At 39.5% G+C, this 24,967-nt stretch overlaps 1 protein-coding gene across 1 annotated transcript; it reads right to left on the bottom strand.

Moving 5' to 3' along the window:
- Window positions 1-10,004: 10,004 nt before the first annotated feature.
- On the bottom strand, window positions 10,005-23,890 carry LOC129150640 (syncytin-2-like). Its single transcript, XM_054722673.1, has 3 exons — window positions 22,770-23,890; window positions 18,182-18,209; window positions 10,005-10,148 (listed from the first exon to the last, which is right to left on the bottom strand). Exons 1-3 carry the CDS (start codon window positions 23,888-23,890, stop codon window positions 10,005-10,007), a joined length of 1,293 nt encoding a protein of 430 aa, XP_054578648.1.
- Between the last annotated feature and the right edge of the window lie 1,077 nt (window positions 23,891-24,967).

The following is a 24,967-nucleotide window of genomic DNA, read 5'->3' as shown; positions in this document are numbered from 1 at the left end:
TTTTATATCTGCTGCATTCTTATATTCAGATTATTATTCTTACTAAAGTTTTTACAGACTTTTAAAAAATATATTTTTACTGATTTCAGAGAGGAAGGGAGAGGAGGAGAGAAATAGAAACATCAATGATGAAAGGGAACCAACTGCCTCCTATACCTAGGAGGTTGGACCGAGCCTACAACCCAACCATATGCCCTTGACCAGAATTGAACCCTTTGGGTCCGCAGGCTGATGCTCTATCCACTGAGCTCTTGCCCCCAGCTGCCCCAGGGGCAGACTATTTTTGAATATTTATTTGTCCACATGTATTAAAATCAGTTTATCATATTGTAAATAAAATGTACTGTTATCTTTACTGCAATCAAGTAAATTGCATTTATAGATTAATTTTTGGGAAATGACATCTTTAAAAACATTGACCCTAAAAATGTGGATCATTTTTTCATTTATTGATTGTCTTTCATATGTTTGTTTTCAAGCGGTCTTTTCTTTCATTGTTTTTTTTTTATTTGCCATTTTTGAATATGGAAATATTAATATTCTATCATTATTGCAATCAGTCATATTAGTGTATTATCTTATTACTAGAGGCTTGGTGCACAAATTCGTGCACCAGTGGGATCACTCAGCCTGGCCTCCGAGAGCAGGCCAAAACTGGCTCTCCGACATCCCCTGAGGGGTCCCGGATTGTGAGAGGGTGCAGGCCAGGCCAAGGGACCCCATCAGTGCATGATCAGGGTCGGTGGGAGGGCTCCAGGGTATGTCTGGCCCCCTCTCACCTAGTCCTGCTCAGCCAGACCCCAGCAGCAAGCTAACCTATCTGTCAGAACATCTGCCCCCTGGTGGTCAGTGCATGTCATAGCAAGCTATTGAGTGGCCTTAGCATATCATTAGCATATTATGCTTTGATTGGTTGAATGGCTAACCAGTTGACTGGACACTTAATAGCATTTCTACTGTTTTTTAAAATTTCTAGATACCTGTTGATACAGAATTTTTGGACTAAAACCCGGATTCTTTGTTACTGGAGTCAAAGAATGAATCCACAGAAAGAAGATGGTATAGCAAAGGTGGAGATTTATTGAAGCACAAGTACATACTCCCACATGGGAGAGGGAAAGAGTCCCACAGAATGGACTCCCACGTGGGGAGGGGGAAAGGGTTCCACTGAGTTCCTTTTCCCTATGGCTTATAGAGGCTGCAGATCCTGGTGCCTTGATATCCCCTCTGAAGGTTCACTATTCCCTTAGACTGGTTACTACAGTAACTCCTGAGTTCAAAGGTGGAACCTCACATTGAACATGTGAGGTTCTCCCCACCTCCTTCCTCATTGTTTTCCTATTTCCTTTGGGCTTTCTTCTTCTCCTTCTGGATGAAGGGCTTTCTTCTCTTTATTTTGTAAAGATAGACCTTTTGCTGTTCCCAGCTCTCTCATTCTATGGAAATGTACGTGTTGCAGCTTTTTAGCTCCCCTATTCTATGGAAATATACCTTCTGCTGCTCTGTAGCCCTGTGCTTCTTCTGGTCCTCTTTAATTTCTAAAAATTCCTAAAACCTGTCTTTTTCACCCCCAAAAATTCCTGTTTCACTATTAATTCTGGAAATTCTGAAAATCTTAATTTTTCTCTTCAGAATTTTCATAATAATCTATATATATAAAAGCCTAAGCAACCATCGCAACCGAACAGATGACCGAACAGTCTGCATGGGGTGACTAAACTGGCAGGGGTTTAGTGAGGGGCGACCAACTGTGTAGGGTGACCAGGCTGGCAGGGGGCTAGTGAGGGGCAACCAAATGACCGAACATCAGGCTGCATGGGGCGACCAGGCCCGCAGGGGAGGAAGTTTGGGGCAACCAGGCTGGCAGGGGGAGGGCAGTGAGGGGCGACCAGGCCAGCAGAGGGGGGGCAGTGAGGGATGACCAGGCCAGCGGGGGCGGCAGTTGGGGGCAACCAGGCCAGCAGGGCAGGCAGTTAGGGGCAACCAGGGAGGTTAGTAAGGGGCAACCAGGCTGACGGGCGGGCAGTTAGGGGAGACCAGGCCAGCAGGGGAGGCAGTTGGTGGTGACCAGGCCAGCAGGGAGGGGGCAGTAAGGGGCAATCAGGATGGTAGGGGAGGCAGTTGAGGGTGAGTAGGCCGGCAGGGGGGGCAGTTAGGGGCGATCAGGCAGGCAGGCAGGCAGGTCAGCATTTAGGACCCACTGGTTCCAGATTGTGAGAGGGATGTCCAACTGCCTGTTTAGGCCCAATCCCCAGGATCAGGCCCAAACCGGCAGTTGGACATCCCCTGAGAGGTCCCAGATTGGAGAGGGTACAGGCTGGGCTGAGAGGAACGCCCCCTCCCCTCCCCCCCCACCCCCCTGTGCATGAATTTTGTGCACTGGACCTCTAGTATTGTTATATTTGGCATCCTTGTCTTTTTTTTCTGACTTTAATAAAAATGCTACTTGTTTTTTATTAATTATAATACTATTTTATTAAATCAAGAATGAATGTTAGTTTCTGAATATACATGGTTAACCAATCATTCCAAATAGTTCCCACGTCTATTTACATAGAGTAAGGAAATGATTCTCTCGTTGTCTTTTCTTAAAATCTATAATTATTTGTGTTATGAACTAAATGTTTGTATCCCTCCCAAATCACAGGTTGAAGCCCTATCTCTCAATGTGATGGTTTCAAAAGGTTGGGTCTCTGGGAGGTAATTAGGATTAATTGACATCAAGAGAGTGGAGCCCTAATGAATGTTAGTTTCTGAATATACATGGTTAACCAATCATTCCAAATAGTTTCCACGTCTATTTACATAGAGTAAGGAAATGATTCTCTCGTTGTCTTTTCTTAAAATCTATAATTATTTGTGTTATGAACTGAATGTTTGTATCCCTCCCAAATCACAGGTTGAAGCCCTATCTCTCAATGTGATGGTTTCAAAAGGTTGGGTCTCTGGGAGGTAATTAGGATTAATTGACATCAAGAGAGTGGAGCCCTAATGTATGGTATTCGTCTCCTTATTCGAATCACAGGAGAGCGTGCTTCCTGTTTGCTCCTCACCAGGTAAGGATACTAGAAGTCAGCAACCTGAAGGACACCAGACTCTGACCGGGCTTCCAGCCTCCAGAACTGTAAGAAATATATTTCTGTTCTTTATAACCCAGCCTGTTTAGACTGTTTTGTTATAGCAACCCAAGTGAAGACAATTTGCAAATACATCATTTTAACTTTGTGTGGGTTTGCATTCCCTGTTTTTTAAAGAAATTATGCAAGCTAGCATTTTTATATTTTGTTATGTTTCTTTTTTCAAAGAGTTGCTCTTGGATTTGTAGTTTTTTTCCCCCTGTTTTTCAAATCATTAATTTTTACTTTTATCTTTTTGAGTTCAATTTTTTTTCAATAGTCTTAGATGTAGTAATTATTCCTTTTCAAGTTTTTTTATTTGGTACTTAATTAACTTTTCTTCATTCTTTATCATCTGAGCATTTAAATTTTGATTTATTCTGCTAGCATAAAGTTTTTCTTAAATTATTTTTTTCTAATTATTTTACAATTTTGTCTTGATTCTTCTTAGGATAATTATTTATAGGAGATAGATTAAATTTAGAGAGTTTGAAACTGTACTTTATTTAGAGAATATGACATATTTTCTAAGGTTTACAATGTTATTGAAATTTGCTTTGTTTGCTAGGATACTGTTGATTATATTATCATTTAAATATTTCCTGAAAAGAAATTAAGGTTGAGAATGTAATGAGACGCAGTATTTTTTCTCTTATTGGAGTATGGAGTTTGATATATAGATCAAGTCATCTTAACTTGGTACTGTTGATATCTTGGGCAAGATGATCCTTTACTGGGGAAAATGGGGACTGTCTTGTACATCGAAGGATCTTTAGCATTCCTGGTCTCTACCCACTGGATCCCAGTGAGAGAAGTTAGAAACAGGGTTAGGCAGACAGGGTAAGGGGTGAAAGGAAGAAGGAAATGTGGACGTGACCATTGAAGCCAACTAAAACCACAGAAATGCTGGTCTTGCAGAAAAACAGGTGCCACAAGACAAGAATACTTATCTAGCACCTGCAGAAGGTTACAAGTGATGGGGAGGAAGAGGAAAAGGGGGGAGGGGGAATACCAGGTGGGTTTTGAAATTGTTGTTAGGTGAGGAAGGTAGAAGGAGCTAATCAGAAAGTAACACAGATAGACAAAGAGTGGGCTCAGGAGGAATAAAACCCCTAGAATAATGAACTTCGGTGGCAACCCATTTTTGGGCCCCCTCCTCATGCGGGGAATCTGTATCTGATTAGAATAAATTTTGCTTAAAGCTTCTGTCTGCGAATTTGTTCTTCAACTTAATGAGACATGATCCCAGGAAGAACTTTGGCTCGCTGTTTGGGTATCACCTGTACTTGCTGTTTAAAGTTGTTAACATAAAAAACCATTGAAACCTGTAAAGAATTTTTGTGAGTTTAGTTGAGCCGAACTGTCTACATATGCCGGGAAGCAGAACCTCAACGGATTGAGATAATGCTCCGGAGAATGGCGGGTTACATTTGTATTTATACATTGCCATCAAAGGAAGGGACATAGGTGGGTTACATGAAATCCATTGGTGATAGATTAAAGAGGCTGGAGAAAGCGAAGGGGTGGGGGGTGGGGGGGACCCCTGGGATTGGATAAAAAGTAAAATGATGGACACATACTTATGTGGGTGTAGGCACAATTAACATGATCATGAAGGATCTGTCCTGGCGCCCAGCACATTTGGTTGTGCCCCAGGGAGTCCAGAAAAAGGGAAGTTACAAGTTACCCAGACACTTCAAAGGTATGTTATCATAGATGCAAAAAGACAGATAGGCTCAGTTAAGGTAAAGGTTGACCTTGTCAGTGAAGATACCGGCCTAGGACATAACTGCCCACCATAACTGCTTTTAGTTAAAGTTTAATTTCAGACCATCCTTTGTGGTTCCTTTAGGTCTCTGAGTTTGCAAGGCCTCCATGCAGGCCTCCCCTGAGCTTGTCAGGTTACCACGTGGCTCCTTTCGTCCACAAAGTTGACTAACATTAATATTAAATGCCTTGTTTGTTTTGTTCAACTATCTGATACATCTTTGCCAGCTAGCTTATTTCAGACTTTTAGATTATACTGATCCAGCTTTTGCATGGAGCATATAGTTGTCTCTTGTACAAGTCATATTTGATAATTTAAAAATATGTTAGTTATTATGATAGCTCTTTCTGTTCTGGTAGAGATATTGTATATCTTGATAGAGATGTAGGTTACATGGGCATATGTGATTTTTAAAATCCATAGAACTATATATTAAATATATACATGCATTTTTGTATGTAGATTATTGCATTTGAAAAAATTCTCTCTAAGCGATGTGGTTTTTGACTGGCCCAAAGATCCTTGATGCTGGACACATCAGGAGACGCCCGGTGACTGTTGGGTTGATGAACACAAGTTGCATTTCTGTAGGCTGCTATTCTCTCCCTTTTGCTGTCTATGGAACTGTGGCTATTTTAGCTTAGAGGAAAACATTGCCTGGATTATGTTTAAACATTTACATCCATGTCTGCTTTTCTATAATAGCTTTTTCAACATAGTCATTTTCTTTAATACCTGTTTGCATAGACCTGTGTTAATAAGCATTTTCTCATGATTAAAATCCAGTCTTTTTATTTAATAAAATTATTGAACCAGGATATTATTAGTCATAGGAATGTCTGAAAGGAAAGTGAAAGAAAATGTGTTAGAAACAAGAGAACAATAATTTCTTTTAATAAAAACATCAATAGCATATGAATGTGACAGACTTTTAATGAAGAAGAAAATAATAGTACTATAATTAGCTGTAATCATGAGATAATATTGAAAGCATTTAATGAGGTATTTTAAAGAGCTATTGCATTAGAAATACCTGCAATCTATTTTTCTTACTTTTTATTTAAAAAATAGAATTTTCATACTTTAATTCTATGGAGTTATAAAAAATATTTAAAGTGCAAACCTAATAAGTGAAATACAGGGTGAAGAAAATTAGGTTTATAGTTGACAGTATTCCAAACAAATTTTATTCTTGTATTATTATTTTTCATTAATTACTGTATTATTTTTCAAATACAAATAACTGTAAACCTACTTTTGCCCCACTCTGTATTTAAAAATGGATAGAACAGTCAACCCCATCAAAGTGATAGGCTGGTAGGATGATAAGGTGCTATCTGTTTAAAGTCTCTTCTGATTAAAACAGGTTTTATAACATTAATCACATAGTTTCTTATGAAATTTATTTCAGATGCTTGCTTAGATTTGAATGTTCTGACAAGAGAGAATATCTTTTTTTTCTCCACAACGTAGTAATACTTTTAGGAGACCAATAAACAAATTTTAATGAAAGAAAAACATGGCACAACAGAATAGAAAAAGTTATATGATCTGTGTAGATTTTAAATGCGTTGTTTTTTGTTTTTTTTTGGGGGGGAGGTATAAGATATTGGATAGACTGTAATACCATAGAATGTTTCTTCCAATAGTTATTTATTATTTTTATCTTTTATAATCTTTATTTGGAGACTATATTTGTCTTTTGTAATTATTATTGGAATCAGTTATTTTCAAAATGTTAACAGGAGAAGCCATTGACAACACAGAAAAGAATCAATATTCTTTTCTTTTTCTTTTTTGTTTCCCCATGAACCTTCTAACCATTACAGGTTCCTGGACTTCCTCTTCTGGGCACTCAGGACTAGTGGCTCGTTCACCTTTCCTTCCACAACACCCGTGTGTCCACCTCTGACGCTGCCTGGCTCTGTGAGGAGGGGGAGTCCTGTGGTGGTGCTTCTCCATTCGATTCAGTTTGGTCAGGAGCTCAGGGCGGGACCCCCTGGTCATCCCTGTGTTCCCTCCCCAGCCCGCCTCTCCCCCTCTCACAGAGACTTCAGTACCTAGTAAATACTCAGGATATGTTTGAGGGAATAAAACAAACTTTCCACCTTACAGCAGCGGTCTCCACCTGGCCTACACATTAGAATCACCTGGGGGAATTTTAAAAAAATCCCCAGTCCAGGCCACACCCCAGACCGATTACATCAGAACCGTGAGGTGGGCTCCAGGCAGTTTATCTGAATGCTCCCAGGGGATTAGGAGAGCAGCCAAGACCCAGATCCACTGAACTCGAGGCTGTGGCCGTATGTCAGGGGTGTTCACATAAAATAATACATGTACCGCGCCGCTATTCTTGAATAATGCCTAGTTTTATATTTGTATAATGCTTTGAAGTTCCCAAAGTGCCATGAACTATTAAACATTTAATAGAGATTTTATAATCTACTCGGGGATAGGGATATGTAACAAATAACACAGGAAGTTAGCTGTGTGTGTGTGTGTGTGTGTGTGTCTGTGTGTGTGTGTGTGTGTGTGTGTAGGGGAGACAGGCAGGGGCTTGGAGTTGGGGAGGGTGCTGAGCTTGTTGTTTGATGGATCTGCAGTTGAAAGGAAGTCCAGTGGGGGATGGGGGGGAGGAAGCAGTGTGTGATAAGGGAGTCACAAGACCTGCAGTGCCCCACTGTGACTTGGAGGACTTAGGAGAGCTGCTCTTTGCCCTCTGGAAGAGTGGGCAGCGCTCCCCAGGTTATGGTGTGTGGGGGCATCATTGATGGTGGCAGATATCCTAGTGCGCTGGGACCAGTGTCCCAGGTGTGGCGGCCTGTGAGTGTGGCAGGGCCCAGGAGCTAGAGCAAGGGGAGCTCGCTTCTTGGGGACCTTTCCTAGGACCCAGGCCGGGGTCTGAGGACTGCTAGAACTCCCCTGGCGTTGGCAGGCATCCGTATTGGGGGTCCAGATGCTGACTTTGGAAACAAGGCCCTCCCTGTGGGAGCACTCCCAACCTCTCCAGCTTCCTCTTCTACCATTCCTGTCCCCTCCACCGCCTTAGCTCCAGGTCCACACCTTTTGCAGCTCTGTGATGCCTCTGAGCCTCTGATCCCTCCTTCCTTCATCCTGGCCCTCCAGGACCAGCTCAGGCTCCACCCCATCTGGACTCCCTAACCCTTAGGGCCAGGGACCCTCATCTGCGGTGATCCCGCAGCCCCTTTAGGGAACAGCTGGAACACATTCTCCATTCAGGTTTTCCTCCATCCCTCTGTCCATCCTCAACACCCAGAAGGCACCTGGTGCATCTCTGTAGCCTGAGCACCTGGCACCCAGCACCCGGCAGCCGGGAGACTGGAGTGGGTGGTGGGTGGAAAGTGAGCGTATGAATGAGTGGGTGAGTGCATAAATGGATGAAGGTGGGAATCAATGTTCTTGATATTTCTGTTGCGGGTCCCCTGGATTTCTTGAAATTCAGTATTAAAGTTGAAGATTGCAAACGCTTAGCAATGTTTGGGAGATCAACTCTTTACAAAAGTTAACCATGTACTGTTAGTAACCATATAAGTACTTAGAGACTTGCATAAAACTAGGATCTGCCCTTGCCTGTTTGGCTCCATGTATAGAGCACGGACTGAAGGGTCCCGGGTTCACTTCCAGTCAAGGGCATATGCCCAGGTTGCGGGGCTCGATCCCCAGTGGGGGAGTGTGAGAGGCAGCTGATCAATGATCTCTTTCATCATTGATGTTTCTATCTCTCCCTCTCCCTTCCTCTCTGAAATAAATAAAAATATATTTAAACAAACAAACAAAACATAGAATCTGTTTTATGAATCACTTTTGATGATGTTTGCAGTTATGTATGAAAAAAAAGGTTCTCTGTAAAATATACACAGTATTAAAATTCAAGACATTCTCTTTTCTTCATATTAAAAATTAACCTTGAAAAAACATATTTACATTGTTTTTGATGTTTTAAATTATTGAAGTGTGTTAAGCCTCAAATATGTAGTGATTTTTTGCTGAAAAGTACAAGGGGGAAGGCAAACATTCCTAAAGATGAAGTTGCACACAAAATTCTTATATGGTTTATATTACTCAAGGTAGAGGACCTGGTGCTGCTTAAAATACATTGATGCACTAACCTAATTGATGAAGGTCCACAAATAGATATCCTTAGAGACCTTGGTGATCATACTTGAGTTTTGGTTGGGCAGAATGTACTAGCAATAAAATAAAATCTATTGCTGGTGCCTAAGACACGGTTAGGAAGCATGGAAAATATCCTGTTTTGATAATTTTATGATATAAAAATGTAGGTTTTTACTTACTAGAAGAGATTGGTAATATAATCCTATTCAAACAGGTCCTAACAAAATGACTACTTGGAAATTTAAATGGAGTTGTGAGTTAGAAAAGTTTCTGGGTAGATTGTTACTACTTAGACTCATAATTTCTCCTCCTTTTTAAAGAATCAATTTTGGCAGAGAAAGTTCTGGAAACATGTATGTCAAATATTAACATATATGTTAAGGGGTAGAGGGCTTAAAAAAAACCTTATATTTTCAATACGCATTTAGGTTAAGTGGATTTCTTCTCCTATTTTCAACTAATAACTTCTACTTGCAACTAGTAACTATGGTATATATCACAGAGCAGTTATTTTGAGATGACCTTTCATGGACATCTGTCTCCTTGATTGCATTATGGGCTTTTTTGGGGGTTGGGGTGGGGAAAGAAAACATGCCATAAACAATTTTGTATTTTCAAATCTGCACCGTTTCTAGGAAAAATTTGTATGTCACAAATGTTGATTTATTTTATGCACTATGTTTACATTAAGAGAGAAAAAAAGAGCCAACCAAAAAACTCATGAATCTCCTTTCTTAAGAGAACAGAACATATAGACAGTAATAACATTTGGTGTGACCACTGTTGGATATCATCATTCCTTTACCTGCCCCAAATAGTCTGATCTGAGTCATCCTTCACATTTTTCCTTCCCCCTCCTCGAGCTTTTCCTGCCAACCTCTGGCCCTGATCTGTCCACATATACTCATGGACAAATAACCATTTGGTTTCTAAGTACTATTTCTATCATTCCAAACTCCCTTTCATCCAAGTTCTCTGCTTCTTCACAGCTGCTCCTGTAGTTCAGCACCTTGCAGTATTTCAGCACCTCGCTCCACCTCTCGCCCGGAACACTGTAATGACCTCCTAGCTGGTTTTCTACCTTCAGAGTCTCTTATATCCCAATCCGTCATCCACAGAGCAAGCAGCTTCATAATTTAAAAAATAGAGTTAGTAGTATATATGCCATGCTTAAAATAAAATATTTATCGTTCCCTGTTTCTTACAAGACAAAATCCAACCTATAATAAGATGGAGATTCTTAATATTTGGTTAATATTTATGGTTAAAATCTTTCATTTCCATAGATTACTCATAGATGCCTGAAATGTGTTAGTTGACTTTCGTTTTTAGAGTAAAATGATGGAGATCTATTTTTAAAAAGGCTAACCTGTTTAGAATTTGTTTTGACTATAGAGTTGTACTGAGTAAACAAATGTTATTTCTCTCCATTATAGTGATTTTTGCTATGTTCATATAATCTAAAATATGAGCTCAAGGATTAATGATATGTCAAGTCTCCTTTAAATCTAGTCTCACTGGCAATACAAACTGAAAAAAGAGTTCACACTGTTTAAGTGGAAATACATCAATCACAGAAATGAGCAGGCTGCAGGGCCAGGTCAATACCTTCCAGCCCATTAAACAGAGGGAAGGAAAGCAAGTGTGCCTACATCCAATATGCTAGGGAGCGGGGATGAATAGCAATAATGCCCCTCTCTGACTGCAGCTTGCCAATATTAACTTGAAAAATTACCAATCATTAATCCATCACAGTCCTAATTATTACTGAACTGCATTAACAGGAAAGGAAATTTAATGAAATAGGTTAAAGAGCTTTGATTTAAAAAGCATCTTATTAGATTACATCTAAAGACCCATCCTAATACGAATGAACCTAGATATTGAAAAGGAATTCTGTGGCAAGTTAGGAAAGAAGTGATGTTGTAGAAGAAATGAAACATTCTAAAATCTACTCATTTCCTAAAAGCAGGTGTCTTGTTATTCTAATATTTATTCATATTTAAGGCAATAGAGGAAATTCCGGAGTGTTTTTATGTTATTAAATATGAACAGTAGAGGAATGGATGCTATTTGGTTTTCTTTAATCAAGTAAGACCCAATGGCAATGAGGAGGGAAAAAAATCTTATAATAGATTAAGATAATTCGGCATTAACATGAGCGGCAGTTTAGTTGAAAAGTTCCAATGATGTAAAGAATTCTGAGAGTGAAGCTTGAGTAGTTTAAACAGGAAGCCAGGCTGTTCAATTGCAAATGTCTGTGATCTTAAAGCTGCTCCATCTGTCATTGTTACCTTTTCATCATTTCGGAGTAGAAATAGGGATGATGTTGGGCATGACTCCTTGAAACATGCCTGTAGAATATGTGCAGAGTCAAAGATGCATGAGGATGCTTCATCAATTAATTTCATAGTGTGCTTCATAAGTCTTTACCAATCTTTATCTTATTTTTAGTTCAAATTACTATGATATCTTTGTGGAGCATTTTATATTTTTAACACATTATATGACTATAAACTGAACCACCTATTGAATAGTTTTTATATTACATCTTCAATATTAGTGATTATTCCAAATTTCCTTTCATAAAATGTGAATGTTTCAGTCATATACAATTTCACTGCTGTTGCTTTAATAAGGATAACATTTATATTTTTTAAAAAAAGACTTCCTTTGGTTTCCCTGATTAGAAAACGAAAGCAGCAGAGAAAAGAATGCTGTTTTTCAAGTCAAAACCAGTCAACATCAGCAAACCAAGTAAAGCTTGGAAGTAATATTTGAAGTTGGAAGCAGAGTAAAGTAATGACCATTAGCCCTGAGAGCCTAGATGTCCCTTCCCAGTCATTGGCATGTTTGGTGGGATCTTATGTATGATAATTCAACAGAGTATGGTCATCTGTAATCTCTGGAAAGTCAGCGCTCCATGGCAAGCCCAAGACACGCCTCACACAAAGTCTCCATTGCTTTCAGTGGTCGGACACTGTAGAACAGAGAATAGGAGTATGTCCTGAAGCACTTCTGGTGTTTTTTGCAGGAAGACATCTTTGGAATAGTCAAAGACACTTAATAGTTAATTAAATGTGAATTAGAATATATCAAAAAGACAAGATGAAGAAACTGCATTTGGATGCTTATGAAAAACATTTCTGTGATATATTGATCACTCAAAACCTTTGCAATAATTCTGTAATACTTCCCTTTTTGGTAAAAATGATTGATTAAAGACCATGCTGTATTTCCAAAGAGATGAAAATTTGGAATATCAGTGTTGTCTTTAAGGAACCTTATTATTTTATCCTTATTTTAAGCTTTCAGTGCAATCAAACTCTATCCCTTAAATTAATTCTGCAAATCTTTAGATACATTTTTAAGTGTTTAATTTCAATGTACTGTATTGTTAAAGCGATGTTTTTATTTATATGGGGCTTGTGAACCAAGCCATGTAATTGCACTTGCCCTAAAATCGCCATTCTTGTCATGATTTTTAAATTGTTTTGAAGCTGAGTAAAAGTGGCAAACTTAGAATTAAATCAAATCACCCAGAATATGTCTCATTATAAAAATGGGCTAGAAATAGGCATTTTAAAAATACATTAATAAACTCTCAAGAGAAAAGTGGGAGGGAAGAATAGTTAGCAAGAAAAATATACTTCCTAACCACAAAATGATTCATTTACATCTTAATTAGGAAAATATTTTGCCAGAGCATTTAGATTCTGTGTTTAAGAAAACAATGCTCTTGCTGAATATATCAATGTGCTGTTCTTTTATGTGTACTTGGCTTAGTATGCACACTGTTCTTTTTACAACATTGTTATCGATTTTCCATCTTAATTTTTTACTTCTTAAAATTATGCATGAGGATAGTGTTAAATGTCAAATAATTCTGCAAACTTATGAAGAAATAGAGTAATTCCTCCCTCCCTGCAATTCCTGTACACTGTAGGCTCTTACCTCTTTTAGATATTTTAATTCTTTTTTTCTGATACTTGTTTGCATACTTCCAAATAGGCTTATAATAAGTTGATTAATCTTTCCATTTAAGTTATAGGATTCTCAATATGAAAAATGTAATTCTATAAAGATTTTACCATTTGTAGACTTACACTTACCCAGTTTTCAATAAAACCCTCCCACAATCAGTAAACTTTGTGATTGGGCCTAAACCAGCAAATGGACATCCCTCTCGCAATCAGGGGCCACTGGTTCCTAACTGCTCACCTGCCTACCTGCCTGATTGCCCCTAACCATTCTGCCTACCTGCCTGATTGCCCCTAACTGCTCCCCCCTGCAGGCCTGATCACCCCTAACTGCCCTCCCCCGGTGGCCTGATCACCCCCAACTGCTCTCCTCTGCTGACCTGATTGCCTCTAACTGCCCTCCCCTGACAGCCTTATTGCCCCTAACTGCTCTGCTGGCCTGATCGCCCCTAAGTGCTCTGCCCTGCTGGCCTGATTGCCCCTAACTACTCTCTCCTGCCAGCCTGATCACCCCTAACTGCAATCCCCTACCAGCCTGATCATCCTTAACTGCTCAGCCCTGCCACCTGATTGCCCCTAACTGCTCTCCCCTGCCAGCTGATCACCCCTAACTACTCTTCCCTGCCAGCCTGATCACCCCTAACTTCCCTGCCCTGCTGGCCTGATTGCCCCTAACTGCTCTCCCCTGCTGGCCTGATCGCCCCCAATAGCTCTGCCCTGCCAGCCTGATCATCCCTAACAGCCTCTGCCTCAGCCCCTGCCACCGTGGCTTTGTCCAGAAGGATCTCCAGTCTAATTAGCATATTACCCTTTTATTAGTATAGGTTATATTATATTAATCCTACTCGTGATCAGTAATACCACTGAACTCTATTAATCACATAAAATATTCATTTTATGTTTTCAAATGTCTATGCAAAAGTCCATGCATTAGTCCTCCCTCTAGCTCTGTGAAATAGTTGGTCATGGGCAACCTTATATTTATATGTACAGATAGAATGTCTGAGCCACTGAGGGACTATGAAATTCCTGAGGCCAAAGCAGAAATCAGTTTTGGTAATGATATAGAGTATTTTTGACCTCTATTCTTTTAATCCTCACCCAAGGATATATTTTAATTGATTTTAGAGAGAGAGAAAGTGAGAGAGAGAAAGAAAGAAACATCAATTGGTTGACCCTGTATGTGTCTCAACCTGGGATCCAACCCCCAATCTAGTTATGTGCCCTATCCAGGAATCCAACCTGCAACCTTTTTGTGTACAGGAGGATGCTCCAACCAACTGAGCCAACAGCCAGGGCTGACCTCTATTGTTTTAATATAACCATGAGATATCATTCAGTTCCTCATACTTAAATTCATCTAAGTACAATAAATACCTTCCAACATAATCAATATTCAGTATTGTCCAGAAGTATTTGAAGAAAAATTAAGAAAATTTATACATTACAAGCATATTTTATAGATAGCAAAAACATTTCACTGCGAGAAGGCCTTCCCATCTGGTATATATTTTTTTTCCTCATCAATATTTGTCAAAGATTCAAAATAATGGAATACTCTCTTGGGCAACCTAGACACTTGGTTACCAAAGATGTGAAAAACTATATGCATGCTGTCTTTCCACTCAACCGTATAATGCAGCACTTTGCCTTCCCTATTAAAAGACCGACTTTGTACCATACCATGCATTTTATAATATTTCCATCTAAATGCAGATTTCTACATTCCATGTGTACCATGTAGTCAGGTTTTCCATAAAAATACCAGCAGGAGAGTACATTGGAATTCATTTTGCATATTAAAGAAATCTCTCTCTGAGATTCCTTCCTGTATTTGTTTTATCAACTCAAGCAATAAGCAAGAAAATTAGAGTTTCAGCAATGATGGAAAAGCTATTTATGATTTTATCAGCCTTGCTGCCTTTTTCCTCTACTTAGGCAATTTACAGACTCTTAAGAGGAAGCCAGTTTAAAATGTTTCACTGGAAAATGAAATAAGTCTATCTGTATCATTTCACCCAAGTGCTGGAGTGCTCTATTACCTGGTGACAGCCTCACTTTGAGTAACATGCCTCCTGAATGCTTTTCTTCCCAATATCTACAGCACACACATAAAATATGTCCCACAGGGCTGTGTTCCACTTGAAAACATTATTACAAATGCCATAATATTTTCTGGCATATATCTTACTAGCATGGTTGGGTCAGGAATGCAGTCAGAGCCTGACCAATAAGAAATAATGTCTCTTCTCACTTCTTGCAACATTTTTAACAGAGAAAGCAAATTTGAAAATGACTGTCACTGGAGTTATGACAAATTCTCAACTAACTTATTATATCCAGTTTCTGAAGCTTTCCATATGCCCACAGGCAATTCAGTATGTAAGGAATAAATGTATACATAGATAATAAAGTATACATGAAATTAAAGAAACACTACTTTTAAACCTATAAGGATGGATATTAAAGTTAAAAAATGTTTTCCATGTTTATTTAAAAAAATTATTTTCTGAAATCCATTTAACCTTTAAAAATATTATGCTATAAAAAAATCAAGATAGATTATAAATATATGTATACATTTATATACAAACTAGAAGCCAGGTGCATGAAATTCGTGCACGGCGGGGGGTTGTCCCTCAGCCCAGCCTGTACCCTCTCCAATCTGGGACCCCTGGAGGGATGTCCGACTGCCCGTTTAGGCCCGATCCTGGTGGGATCAGGGTTAAACGGGCAGTCGGACATCCCTCTCACAATCCAGGACTGCTGGCTCCCAACTGCTTGCCTGTCTGCCTTCCTGATTGCCCTAACCGCTTCTGCCTGCCAGCCTGATCACCCCCTAACCACTCCATTGCCAGCCTGGTTGATGCTTAACTGCTCCCCTGCCAGCCTGTTTGCCCCCAACTTCCCTCCTCTGCCAGCCTGGTCACCCCTAACTGCTCTCTCCTGCAGGGTTGATCACCTCCAACTGCCCTCCCTTGCAAACCTGGTCCTTCTCAACTGCCCTCCCTTGCAGGCCTGGTCCCTCACAACTGCCCTCCCTTGCAGGCCGGGTGCCTCCCAACTGCCCTCTCCTGCTGGCCATCTTGTAGTGGCCATCTTGTGTCCACATGGGGGCAGCTATATTGTGTGTTGTAGTGATGATCAATCTGTATATTACTCTTTTATTAGATAGGATAGAGGCCTGGTGCATGGGTGGGGGCCAGCTGGTTTGCCCTGAAGGGTGTCACAGATAAGGGTGGGGGTTCCCTTGGGGTGTGGGGCAGCCTGAGTGAGGGGCCTGTGGTGGTTTGCAGGCCAGCCATGCCCCCTGGCAACCCAAGGGGAGGCCCTGGTATCTGGAATTTATTTTCCTTCTACAATTGAAACTTTGTAGCCTGGAGCAGAGCCAAGCCTGGGGCTCCCTCCGAGGCCCACAGCCATTTGTGTTGGGGTTATAATTGAAACTTTGTTGCCTTAAGTGGGTGGGCCCGGCCAGGGTGTGTGGAAAGCTTTGCTTCCCCGGTTGGCCTGCTCTCTCAAGCTCCATTCTGCTGCCATTTGTTTGAATTTGTTTACCTTCTATAATTAAAACTTTGTAGCTTGAGTGGAGGCTTAGGCCTGCAACAGCTATGGAAAGCTTGGCTTCCTCTGTTACCTGGGAAACCTTGCTCTCTGTGGCTGTAGCCATCTTGGATTGGGGTTAATTTGCATACTCGCCCTGATTGGCTGGTGGGCGTGGCTTGGCTGGTGGGCATGGTTAATGTAGCAGAGTGATGGTTAATTTGCATATTACCATTTTATTAGAGAGGATAGACATTTATATCTGATGTAAAGCCTCTTATAAAACTGATGGCAGTAACTTAGAATGTTTAAACAATTTGAATAAATTGACCAATCATTTGAATTGCTGCAATGACCTGGAAACTATTTATTATTTTATATGCATTGTTATTTTGCCCTTGTGGAGATAGCTTGCATCTATAGCATAAAAATAAATAGTTTTCTACTCTAATTTGTTGTTCACCCAGATTTTACAACTTTCAAGACCAAATTATCTTTTAATTTACTTAATCTTCACATAAAAATATTATTTTCTATTTAGAAATAACAAAATTAAGCTTTTTCATTATTCACTGTATCTGCAGCAGTGAGAAACTGTTTAGAAGAGAGATAGAATATTGCAATTTATTTTTCTAAATCTCAAAGGGCTAAATTCATATCACAATGAAGCATATAGGTATTCAATATTATATATTCACAAATTTTAAAAAAATAATACTTTTAAAACATTTTGAATAAGAGCACTCAGCGCATTCTTCACTTTTATTTGTTAGTATTTTAAAATTAAAATAAAACTGAAGATAGTTTAGATGTTACTGATTTTTGATAAGCATTATGGTTGTGATTCAAATTTAATTAAGATGGTCAGCATTTGGAGGATTTGGAGGCTTAATCCATACTGTTATGTGACTATGTTATGGTCCAGGTCCAGAGGTATCCTGAGTTGTCAATGAACTGGAAAATGGCATTAGGCAATATGACTCTGCATATATTGTGGTAGAATGAATATTCTAATTACGGTGCATATCAGCTATTACCAGGATGTCGTTTATGTTTTTCAGTGCATCAACTATAAAAATTGCTTGCCTACATTCGCCCTCATCTATATTTCCTTCTCAGCAGAAGCCCAATAACTAAAATGCAATTGATCTGTCTCTTGAGTCACTGCATCCTAATATTTTATTCTATTCAGCTGGCAAAAACAAAGGCAAAATGCTCTATGTGGCCTTCTGTGGAAAAACAAGAAAAGTCACTGTTATGGAGAAAAGAATCATGTATGTCAGAGAGTTTTAAAAGGATTTAGAGTGGAATTCGGTAGAAAGAGGATGATTTTCACTGCTTTGAAGGAAGAAATTGGGAATACTAAATCGAAAGAGAGCCTACTGCAAGGCCAAAGAGACAGCTATCGTTGGCAGATTCAAAATGAAATGAAACACCTCGCTTCCAGCAGAAGGTTGCATATTGTCCCTGGTGAGACAAAGAATTAAATACTTGTCACAGGTGATCTATGGCTGACATTCTGAACGATATGGCAGAGTCAGGTTGCAGACCTCTCTGGTAGCTGTTTTCTCCCAATTGAGCAATGAAAAGCCAAGGACAAAGCTTCAGTTCAATGGTTCTTTTCCCCTTCAAACTACCCTTTTTAGTTTATCCACAGGAATACATCTGAAAAGAAAAACAAGTTTAATCAAGTTACTCAAAAGAGGTGTGATGGTATCCACAGTTTATAGTCAAAATATCCCTTTGCTTGAAATTCTAATAGGGTAGCACTATTAACCCAAATATTAGGCATTGTGACTCCTAGTGTTTAGTCCCTGAGAGCAGGCATTCGTCAACACAGTATAATATAAATTAAATGGAATTTTACTGAATATCCCTAGTTGAGCTCCAACTCACTTTAGCTGGATGTATGTCTGAGTCAGGGTAGGCATTGTCGCCTGCATTGAGTGGCAACTCGGGAATTTATATGAATGAGAAAAAGCATAGTCTGTTCAAGTGCTGCCATTCCATTTGTATGCTTTCACTTTATATTTTCGGACTCCTTGCTGATGAAGGGAGATGTTTAGAAACTCAAGTCCTAAAGTTGGAAATGATAGTGATTACAAAATTACCGAATTATTTCACGACTCCACAGGAAATCTACTTTTTTCCAAGGGTAGATTTCTATGAGGCCATATCTCCAATTTTCATAGATCAGAGTGTGGTTTTAACTTGTTACAGAGTTTGAATCTAGAGGAACAAGTGGTTCACATATCTCTTGGGCCATTCCTCCAGGATATTCATAAGATCAGACAGGCTGATGTAATTTAGTTTTTCTTCAGAGAAATGACCATGATGTAATTTAAGTTTAGAAATACTAGTGGAAACTTCAGTTAACTATAGACATACCTACTGCCAACTTGACTCTCAGCTGAGATTTGGCTAAGGAATTATATGGCAAAGGGAATTAAACTATTCAAGGATATATATGTAAATGCATGAATGAGTATGTATATTAATGGTCTATACATATGCATTGTATATAAAATACACACACATACAAGTATAGCATTGCAAGTGAATTTTAATCCCCTCACCATTTCACTGTGAATGCTATTTTCAAATATTTAAAGTGAGTCATTTGAACCCTCTGTGATTTCTACAATCCTCTTCAATTTATGGCGCAGAGGAAGCAATGATAAATAAAATGAAAATGTATTAGATCATAGTTCTTGCACATAAGTATATGCATTTTACTTTTAGTTTGGTTAGAACTTAGAATTAATAGCTATACATTACAAAAGAAAATAAGACAGTGTATGTGCAAAAAACTCACATAGAAACCCAGTATCTATGGAGATTTTTTCCAATAACATTCTCAATATTTTTTCCCCATTCTGAGTATGCATGATAACCAAGTTACTGTCTCTGCACTTGAAGGTAGTTTTCTCCTTCAAGTCTTTAAACAAATGTCATTTTCGATGAAGGCTGCTATAAACACCCTTTCTAAAATTTAAAACCACCAGACTTCCTGTCACTCATGATCCCTCTTATCCTGCTTAAATGATTTTTCTGTAGCATTATCATCTTCTGGAATAGCATAAGATTGATATGTATTATGTTTACTGTTTGTTGTCTGTTTCCCACATTAAAATGTAATCTTCACAAGGCTAGGTTTTGCGCCTTGTGTTTATCACCTAGCTGGGACCATGACTCACACAGGCAGGTGCTCAGGAAATATATACTGAGTGAATTTCTTCTTATAGCTCTGAAGTTGAGATCTTAGAAATGCTCTTTGCCCATCTATCTTTCTAGATAAGTGGGGTTATGTTGCAGTAACAAGCAATTCCCAAGTCTCTGTGCATTAAAACAGGAAAGATCAAATTCTCACTCATGCTACCTGTAGGTTATAGATCAAGTGGGGGCTTTGATCTATATTTGTTCTCTCTCAGGTATCCAGGTTGGGGGAGGCTCCATCTCAGAGCTTATCCTATTGTCAAGGCATGAAAGGCAAACATGACAATTGGTAGGCTGACTCTACAGGTTCCTGTTGGAAGTGACACATGGCTCTTCTATTCATATCTTATTGGCGAAGGCAAATTGTCTGGTCACATTAACTTCCCACAGCCAATTAAGTGTAATCCTGCCATGTGCGAACGTGGAAAATGGAAAATATTTCAGTGAGTGCTTAATGACCAGCACACATCACAATAATATTGGTTAACTTTTCCAATAAGTCACTGGTTGCACATATGTATTCAACACTTATAAAGTGAAAGAATGTAAGTGTAGTTATGCGGAAATGGAATTTCTTTATAAAAATTTCATAATTTTACTTAGGACATGAATGGCTCTGCGACCTCTTGGACAGAAATCTTCACCTCAAGTGTCTCAGAGGAAAGGTCAAGGGGAAAGCACTAAGTAGAAGGGAAGGAGATGCAAATGAAAGAGTTGGTCTTGCCTGATTCCTTCTCTGTCTCTTAGAAATACTAGTGGAAACTTCAGTTACCTATAGACATAGGTACAAAGATTTTTTTTCGATAAAGAATTGATCTCTAACATAAGTCAAAAGCAATAAGCTGGCTTTGGTGTTATTTTTTCCTTCTTTTACATCTACTTCTTTTCTAAAACATTTTCATATATTAGGGTTACATTGGTTAATAAAATTATCTAAGTTTTAAGTTTACAATTTTGCTCATCTTTCTATTTATTAGCATTTGTTTTTACCATTATATATGTGGTTTTATAATTTCTTTCTTGTTTTCTCTCTCTCTCTCCCAACTTCCCCTTCCTCTCTCTAAAATCAATGAAAAACATGTTTTTAGGTGAGGATTTTTTTAAAAAACCACTTCATTCTTTTTATGGCTGAATACTATTTCCTTGTGTATATGTACATCACATTTTGTCATCTGTTGATGGACCTTTGGGGTGTTTCTCTATTTTTGGGTATTTTGAATAATGCTGCTGTGAATATTTGTGTGCACGTATCTGTTTGTGTCCTAGTTTTCAATATTTTGGGTATATACATAGTAGTGGAATTGCTGGGTTACATGATAATTCTATGTTTAACTTTTTGAGAAACTGTTCTCACAATGGCTGCACCACATTACATTCCTACCAACAATGCACAAAGGTTTTAATTTCTTCACATCCTCTTCAACACTTCTTTTCTTTTTTAAAATTGTAGCATTTCTAGTACCTGTGAATTAATATTTTGTTATGGTTTTGATTTGCATTTTCCTAATGACTGAGTCTGTTGAGCATCTTTACATGAACTTAGTAGCCATTTGAATTTCTTTTGAGAAATGTCTATTCAAGTCCTTTGCTATTTTGAATTGAGTTGTTTATCTTTTTTATATTGAGTCCCAGTAGCTCTTTATGTATTCCAGAAAGTAAATCTTTATGAAATACATGATTTGCAGAAATTTTCTCCCCTTTGCTGGGTCGCCTTTTCATTCTCTTGTTAATGTTCTTTGATGTGCACAATTTTTTTTCTTACCGCTTACTTAAGGATAGCTAGACAGTGTCCATTTTTTTCAATATTAATAACAATCTTGTAATAATCATTCATGTCCTTGCATCTATGCATGTTATTCTGAATTTTGCCTTGTAGAAGTTAACTAGGCCTACCCACTTTTAACACTTTTGATAAATATTAAATCATTCTCTCTATTCAGGTTGCTACTAGTACTGTATAGAAATACCTAATCACCACCACATTGTCACATTAGCCTTCTTCTGTAGCCTTTCACATTAAGAAAACATCAGTTTTTAAATGACTATGTTCTTAGAAGTCAAATCACAATGTATATAGGGAGATTTGAGTCAACAAATGTTTATAATAAACTGATATTAAAATGCAATAGTTAAGCTTGTTAACAAAGGAAATCCAGGAAAAACTTGAACAGCAAATTTTAAATGAATAATATTTGATTTATTAAACTAATGATAATTTATAAAGTTATTTTTAAATTCAAATATAAATTTTAACCTTGTCACTTATGCCCCGGCCAGCGGGGTCTTCTAACGGGGGTACCGAGGCGGCGCACCTGAGAATGAGAGACAGACAAGGGACGAAAAGAATGGAGGCAAGACAAAGGGGTTTCTGATCAAGCCTCAAAATTTTATTTTTACAGCGTTCCTTATATGTGGTTTCTAGAAGGGGAGATGTCTAGGAGAGATGGGGGCTGAAAGGGTCATGTGGACTTAGATAATTGACTAAGGTCGTAAAGGGTGCTGACTATAGATAAAGAATATGGCGGTTGAGGGGCAACTATGGAAAGAATGCTTTGTCCTCAGGCAAGAGGAGGTGGGCCTAGTTTCTGTGAGTTTCTGTTTCAGTAACTTACTGAAGTAAGGTCAGAGTTAATCCTTTGACCAACTCTTGGCTCCTGACATCTCCTCCCTCTCTGTTTAAGAAACGGGAGTGGGCATTAATCGACCGAGGAGACATTGACCTGGTTCCTCCCGTGGGCTTTGCATACCCACTGTGTGTGGCTCTTGACATCTTTTGGGGAGGAGAGGCAGAGCCATTATTTTTATCGATGTCAACCTCTATGCAAACCAGGTATACTCTCAGGGAAATCCAGAGGAGGTTGGAAAAATATCCCAACCTTCCCTTGCAATGCTTTGCTCTGCACCCGGTTCGATACCCATACCTCTGGCTCTGGCTAGAGCATAGGTAGGCATCCCTCTGGTTAAGATGCTGTCCCTGTAGGGAAGGAGCGAGTCTGGGTCCGGAGGTGCTCGCGCTCTTGGTAATCCGAGTCCCACCTATCGGCCATTTCCAGGCGTTGATAATGAATCTGAATGGGTTTTGCTAAAGCTGAATCTATTTGCTGTTTTACGAGGTCGGTTATTTTTCTAAATGCCCAAGGGCCAAATGTAAGAATAAGGAGAAAACCAACAAGGGGACCAAGGATGGGGAGGAGGTAGGGGAGGAGTCCATTAAGTCCACTCCAGAGCGGGTTCTCAAATAGCTCTTTCCGTCTCTTGACGAGATCTTCTTGTAGCTTCTTGATCTTGTCTCGGACGATGCCAGACTTGTTGGCGTAGAAGCAGCATCGTTCCTGTAGAGACAAACATATCCCTCCCTGTTCTGCCGTGAGTAAATCTAACCCTCTTCTATTTTGTAATACAACTTCTGCTAAAGAATCAATTTGGTCCTGAAGATCACTAATGGTCCCTGAAAGAGCTTGGACATCATCAATTAATTGATTAGAGAGTTTTGTGTAGGAGTGTATTGCTACTCCTAGACCTGCTGTGCCGGAAGCTATGGCTCCAGAGATCCCTAGACCGAGTAAGGGGATGAATTGGACAGCCCGTTTAATACGCCCAGCAATGTAATCAAGACTGGGTAAGGGAACAGGCTCATCCCCTGGAATAATGGAGATGTCTGGGAGAATGTTAGCTTGTAAGCAAAGTCCAGTCCAATTAGTTGGCAGGGCTGTATAGGATAGATTATTGCCACAAAGGAAAACTTGCCTGGGGGCAGGACATAGGGGCTCAGAGTAGTCAGTGATTTTGGAGCAGTTAGAAAAGGTTATAAATCCCATATCTAGATCATAACTGTCATTTTGGAATGTTCTTTGATAGCAGATAGAAAGGTTGAAACCTACGGGTTGAACCCTGAAGGGGACATTAAGACTACAATTGGTACCTTCAGTGATGGAGGAATTGGATGCCGGAATAGCTGTAGGCATGGGAGTTCCAATAGTCATGCATAGCCAGCAGTCTCCAGCAAGGTGAGGGTTGGAGGCATTTAAAGCTATGAGAGTGGCTTCTAGAATGTTACTTGTCTGGGTGTCAAGATCTACATCCCGAGACTTTGGGAGAGCCAATGGATGGTATTGGAGGGGAGGATACATGATTTCAATAATTTCTTCGATTTGTTTTTGAACTATGGATTCTCATACTCTGTCTGTTGACCCACCACCATCAGATATATGAATAGGTGCTTGTGGCGGCCAACAAGTATCTTTTCCAACATCGCCAGAGCAGGAGGCTTGGGCATATTTAGTGTGACCTGTTGAGCTGGAGAAATCAAGCTCACCTCCCATGGTTCCTAGTTTAGTTTTCTGGAGAATGGCTGTTAGATATATTTTACCATCTGTGTGGGTACACTGCTGGACACTGTTGTAGCAGGTCGAGTGGAGTTCTACGACGTGTTGGCAATTACTGGGACACTGCCCTGGTTTGCCCTCAATTGTAGGTATAACCTTGGGCTTCCCAACACATCTCCATCCTTGCTTGAATCCTCCCCCTATTTGGCTCTCATAGATTAAGAAAGCAGTTTTACTGCCACAATCAACTGTTCGTGTATAAGAGGTGGGTGTTACTCCACTATTACCCTTCTTACAGTCATAGGGATTGCCAAACATTTTTAAGAGTAGTTTCTCATGGTTAACTGGAGGTCCAAAATCGCTGTAGGTCATTGGTATTAGGACCAGCAGTAGGACTTCAGTAATTGTTTTCATGACCTGTAGAGAGAAGATAAATTTGTCTCAGGGATAATTTCCCTGGATGTAAGATTATTTTTCTTTTGGGGGGTTAATTGGCTTGACGAGGCGTTCAGGTAGCCATCGCAGTCCTTCCTCTTGTGTATCATAGACACAGGCAGATCCTCGTCCCCAAATGAGGACCGGATCAGGACCATGCCACTTAGAGGTTAGTGGATCTTTCCACATAACCTTAGCATATTGATTTTTTGTTTCTTGGTGCCTAAGACGGTCTGCAGCAGATTTTCTATTTCTATCTAGTTGTAGAAAATTGAGGGTAAATAATGCGTGATTAAGGATATTGTGGGGAGAGCCTTTTGTAGGATAAATGTTTGTTTTGAGTTTAGTTATGGTATTTTTAAGGGTTTGGTGAGCCCGCTCTATTGTTCCCTGCCCTTGAGGGTTATAGGGAATGCCAGTGACATGTTTGATTTGGAATTGATGGCA

Source organism: Eptesicus fuscus, chromosome 10 (assembly GCF_027574615.1).
Source record: "Eptesicus fuscus isolate TK198812 chromosome 10, DD_ASM_mEF_20220401, whole genome shotgun sequence".
Classification (NCBI taxonomy): Eukaryota; Metazoa; Chordata; class Mammalia; order Chiroptera; family Vespertilionidae; genus Eptesicus; species Eptesicus fuscus.
The sequence above is the reverse complement of the archived record's forward strand: the minus strand, read 5'-3'. Positions and strand labels throughout refer to the sequence as shown.